Source organism: Musca vetustissima, unplaced genomic scaffold (assembly GCF_032173495.1).
Source record: "Musca vetustissima isolate MV318-11 ecotype Yass unplaced genomic scaffold, APGP_CSIRO_Mvet_v1 utg15419, whole genome shotgun sequence".
NCBI classification, from domain to species: domain Eukaryota; kingdom Metazoa; phylum Arthropoda; class Insecta; order Diptera; family Muscidae; genus Musca; species Musca vetustissima.
The window spans coordinates 166,579-172,578 of record NW_026877864.1 but is presented as its reverse complement, the minus strand read 5'-3'; the positions used below and the strand labels follow the sequence as shown (position 1 = coordinate 172,578).

General features: G+C 34.6%; 1 protein-coding gene across 1 annotated transcript; it reads right to left on the bottom strand.

Moving 5' to 3' along the window:
* Positions 1-887: 887 nt before the first annotated feature.
* LOC133322553 (lysosomal aspartic protease-like) lies at positions 888-2,014 on the bottom strand. The gene has a single exon (XM_061531540.1). It carries the CDS (start codon positions 2,011-2,013, stop codon positions 889-891), a length of 1,125 nt encoding a protein of 374 aa, XP_061387524.1. The 5' UTR covers position 2,014; the 3' UTR covers position 888.
* Between the last annotated feature and the right edge of the window lie 3,986 nt (positions 2,015-6,000).

Here is a 6,000-nt window from a genome sequence, read left to right as displayed (position 1 = left end):
GCGTGGATTTTTTAAATAATTTTTCTAGACCACCATAAGGCCGATAGGCGTGGATTTTTTAAATAATTTTTCTAGCCGATAGGCGTGGATTTTTTAAAGAATTTTTCTAGACCACCAAAAAGGCCGATAGGCGTGGATTTTTTAAAGAATTTTTCTAGACCACCAAAAAGGCCGATAGGCGTGGATTTTTTAAAGAATTTTTCTAGACCACCAAAAAGGCCGATAGGCGTGGATTTTTTAAAGAATTTTTCTAGACCACCAAAAAGGCCGATAGGCGTGGATTTTTTAAAGAATTTTTCTAGACCACCAAAAAGGCCGATAGGCGTGGATTTTTTAAAGAATTTTTCTAGACCACCAAAAAGGCCGATAGGCGTGGATTTTTTAAAGAATTTTTTGAGATTTTTTTTAGACCACCAAAAAGGCCGATAGGCGTGGATTTTTTAAAGAATTTTTTGAAATTTTTTTTAGACCACCAAAAGGACGATAGGCGTGGATTTAAAAAAAAAAATATTCTAGACAACCATAAGGCCGATAGTCGTGGATTTTTAAAAAAAAAAATTGTAGACAACCATAAGGCCGATAGGCGTGGATTTTTAAAAAAATTTTCTAGACAACCATAAGGACGATGGGCTTGTATTAAAAAAAAAATTATATACAACCATAAGGCCGATAGGCTTGTATTTTTTTAAAGAAATTTTCTAGACCACCATATGACCGATAGGCGTGTATTTTTCAGAAAATGCCGCATGTCGCTTTTGCTCCTGTTTAATGTACTTTAATTGAAAACACAATAAAAATATATTTTTCAAATGTTCATTTATTTAAGAAATGTATGACTTTTTTTTATATTTTTACTTCCTACCCAAAGCAAAATATGCAATCATATATTTACTGAGCATCAGCAAAACCAACGCGATTGTTACCCAAATCGAAGACGGTATAATATTTGCCAATGAAAATATCACCCAAAATCCAGAAATCAGTACCAATACTTTCGAAAACGGTGGTGCAAACGCCATAATTCTGCAAAACATAATCATTGGCTTCAACGGAGAATTGGCGGCCACCAATATTGAAGTTCAATGGAGGCAAACTGCTAACGGTAGAACAATCCAAAACATAAGCACCATATTCTTCATTGTATTCAGCACCAACAGCAGCTTGAATATTCTCGTATTGAGTGTAAGGTACAGCCAAGAGGGAGGTACCAGTATCAGCAATACCCTGGCAGTTGTTGCACACATTTACACCATTAACTTCACCCGAAGCGATTTCGAATTGCCAATAACCCTCGGATGATACGGGGACATAGGTAATTTCACCAGTATAGTGATTGGGATCAATGCCACCCAAAACCAATTCACCACCATTTTCAGCGGTACCGTCACGAGCCAAATAGAATGCAAAGACATCGGCATCGAGAAAGCCTTGCGAATACAAGTTGTAGAATGGTGGCACAACACTATCCTGGGCAATTTGCTGGTAACCCATACCAAGGATACCATCAAAGGGAGAATAAGTGAAGGTGTTACCAGGTTCATTGGTGGCAGCAGCAAAAACTTGATTTTGAATTGCCATACCTTGGACGGTGACGGTATCTTGAACCAAATATCCTGACAAACTGCCAGAACCATAAGCAATATAGAAAGGTTCACCATTGGCCACATAACTGGAGGAAGCACTTGGATTGTAGGTGTGATGATTTTGACAGGCAACATTATCGGCCGAGCAGGGAGCTACAGGAACCCACAAGTTCGAGGAGCCGGTATCAAACAAAACCAAAAATTCCTGAGGTGGTGTACCAATTGTAATTTTGCCATAGTACGAATCATCGACATAGTTCATCAAATTCTCCTTTTTGGCGACGAAGTCTAATTTGTTGTATTTTCCCTTCAATTTCAACAATTCGTTTTCCTTGGTTTTGGGCTCCTTCACCTTGTACATGGGAATACGGACCAATGCGGATTCAGCCAAAATGGCCAGGCACAACAAGGCAATAACAGATTTCAACATTTTTTTTTTTTTTTTTTTTGGTTTTCGATTTCCTTTCACTTGTGTCGAGACAACAACGAACGATTGGAACTGATTTTTGCATTCACTTGGGTGGTCTTTTATAGGGACTTTGTGTTCTTCTTCAATTCCAATTATTTACCAATAGGGGTTATATTTGTGGGACTTAAGATAGCTTAGATGTTATCGTAAACAAAAGAATTTTGTTGCACTTGAATTGCCTTTAATTATTTGTGCATGTAATGCAAGGCGATAACAATGCCAGACGCGTTTTACTGAACACTGCACTCTTCATATCATTGATTGAATGCAGCGATATATTGCAGCATTTCCGGTATATTGATGGTGTTGGTGATAGTCAATCATAATTTGGGACTAGTGAAATATTCGAAGAATTCGCAGAAAACAACTCCATCTTGGAATGATACTCATACGAAATTTCCAGTAATTTCATATTTGTATACTCTACACAACTATATTGTGACTCTCGAGTGGACCTAAGACTTTGCATACAGAGTATCCATATATTGTGCAATCAAATTTCAATTAAGAAATCGCCACGAAATTTTCCTATCGGGCCTATATATATATATATATATATATTTTTCAATTTTGTTGTTCACATAAAATTGGCCCAAACATTAGGAAATTGTACAGGGTGGCCCAAAAAAGACTGAAGGATTAAAAATTACTGTATTTTTGTTTTGTTTAGATTTGTTTTTATAGATTTTTTATGTTTTTAAATACTTAATTCATGGAGTTTTTTTTACATTTAAGTGTGAAATATAACATCTCTCAAATGGTGTCCATTTTCTTGCAAACAAAAATTCGCTCTTTTAACCGCATTTTCCATTACTGCCCGTAGAGTTTCTGGTTCCAAGATGCTTATTTCTGCTTGAATGTTGTGCTTAAGCTCTTGATTTGTTTGGGGTTTATTGATATACACAACTCCCTTCAAATAGCCCCACAAAAAAATCTGAAGCGGTCAAATCTGGTGAACGTGGAGGCCAAGCAAACTCACAATTTCTGGAAATTATTCGAATAGCATATTGCAAGCGCCTGATGGTCTTGGGGGAGCAGTTGTTGTGCCATTTGAATTTTATACGGAAACATTTTTAAGATCCCGCTTCAAAATTCTTTGCAGGGATGTTCTGGAGATTCCCAATTGAGTACAACGACGACGAGTAGAGACAGATGGATCTTCGTTTACACTCTGTCGTACTGCCTCCACAACTGCTTCATTGTGCACAGATCGATCTCTTCCTTTTCCTGGAAGATCTTACACTCTTCCATGTTCCTCAAATCGGGACCTTAAAATGACAACGATAAATTAGTTGAGTTTTAATAATTGACCTTCCAGAAGAATAACAAGTGAAAAAGCGTTAAGTTTAGCCGGGCCGAACTTTGTATACCCTCCACCATAGATATACTGTCAGGTATTTGAAATGAAAGTAAAGGGAACATAATAAAAAGTGACCTTTCTACAAACTGATTATGTAAACCATAATTTCAGCAATTTTTTGTGAATATTTATACCCTCAGCCTTATGGCTATTGAGGGTGTATACACTTTGATACAGCGAAAATGTGCCTCGTCAAAATATTCGTTCTAGACCCCACGTTTTTTTGGACCAAATCCATTTCAGAAAATTTTGATTTCATCCAAACTTTGCCTATATTATTTATTCCAAACTTTGTTCAAGTTCGAAGATGGGAAATATCGATCCACTCCTTCCGGTACGTCCCACACAGGGGCTAGGCCTAGGCCTAAATCCGGTCTATAGTTCATATATAGTACGTTATCAACCTTACGTTCTATCCTCCGCAGGTGAAATGATTACAACAGAGTCTTAGAACCAAAACCAAAACGCAGAACAAATCAAATAACTATTTTAATATAAACCAGTAAGGAAAGTAGTAAAGTCGGGTGATGCCCTTCACCACTTTGGGTATATTCAACATATGAATGCTAACAGACGTCGAATTCTGCAACCTATACTAAATTTTTCATTTGTTCAGATATAGGGTTGCTTCTTACAATACACTATAGGTAATTTGCCCTGTTTTTGTGGCAAAAATTAATAACAGCGGCTTTAAACGATTTTTTGACTTTTTAAATGATGCATATGTACAAAAAGAGAAAACGCAGCTTTCCACAGTAAAAACCGGATATAACGAACAACGGTTATAAGCAACTACACATATAACGAACAAAGCTAATTCTTTCTCAGATATTTTCATTAGTTGTCTTATACACAACAAACGGTTGAAAACGATTAGGGTAGTAAGTTAAAAAAAATTTAGACCCCGCGATTAGATTTTTAAAGGAATAATTATTACAATGTCGTATGTTTTTGCAGAATGCATTAATAACGATTAATCAGTACCCATTTATACTCCTTAAGGACATTAATATGTAAAAGTGAGATAAATCCATGCTTACTACAGTCGAACACGATTATAGTAAACACTGGATATACTGAACAACATTTTTTCATATGCCACTTTTTTATTTTTAACAAATCCTGAAAAAAAGTGAAAAAATAAATTTTTTGATGGTTTATATTTTAAGGGGAACTCAAGCCCGCCATTTCATGTTCTCCACTAGATTTTTTTCTCATAATCGTTTCTTCGACAAACTATTTGGAGTTTAAGAGTCACGTTATTTCTATCTTCCTATGTCATTCGGTGTATCTTGACAAATGCATGCAAAATAACATAATTTCCTATTTTAATTTGACGTATTCTTCGTCCATATTGTTGTTATTGGCAATTTTACTTGCGGGGACGTTGTGAACAACAATATGTTTCCTTGCTTTTATTTCTTTCATCAAACCAAATATTGAAAATACTATAGTTTTTTATTCTGAAGTTACCTACAAAAAAAAAAACTGATATATCTTGAAAAACGCAAAAATTCGCAATTTGAGACATATTGGAATCAATTTAGAAGGCTTTCATTAATATATTTCAGTTGTCAAAAGATCAGACAAATTTAAACATTTTAGTAAAAGTCTATCTAAAATGACTTATGTGTAAAAAATAGACACATTTCTTTTATTATAGTCAACTACGTAAATTTTTATATATTTTTTATATTTATGCTTTGAATTTAGCGATTTTAAACGTTTTAAAATACGTCATGATTTGTAAAGTTTTTTATTTCTTTAATTTTATTTTCAAAGTTTAGAGTTTGGTAACGATTTTCAACGCTTTTAGACACTTTTACGCAAAAAATCTTACAGATTCGTAAAATTTGACATGTTTTCTTTTTAATGACATCAAAAATGACTTTTACCCCAAAAAAACGTCCAAATTACCTCTAGTGCAATGGGACAAAATTACCAAAGCTTGGGAGAAAATATATATAGAAGCTATATCCAAATCTGAACCGATTTCAAAACTTTCCACATTTCAAAACTTTAGTACGTTGTGCAAAATTTGTGTAAAATCGGACGAAAATATATATGTAGAAGCTATATCAAAATCTGAACCGATTTCAATGAGAATGGCAGAGATTAACTTATATTAACTACAGTTTATTGTACAAAATTGTGTGGCAATCGGACAAACTTTGGGTCTTTAGTGCACAATTTACATAAAATTGGAAGAAAAAATATATTGGAGCTATATATAAATCTGAACTGATTTTCAGGAGACTTTACACACATCACTCCAGACTCATTTCAGTACCCTATGCCAAATCGAAATATGTGTGGGAACTATGGTACACCATTTACATTAAATCACGAAACTTAACGTGCACTATTCTAGACTTAATTAAGTACGATGTGCCAAATTTCATGCAAATCGAAAGATATATAAGGACCTTGTTACACTATTTACTGTAAATCGGAAGAAAATATATATGGGTGCTATATCTAAATCTGAACCGATTTTCAGTAAACTTAACACACATCATTTTGGACCTAATTCATTTCGTTATGCCAAATTTCGGCAAATCAAAAGATATATAGGGACTTTGGTACAC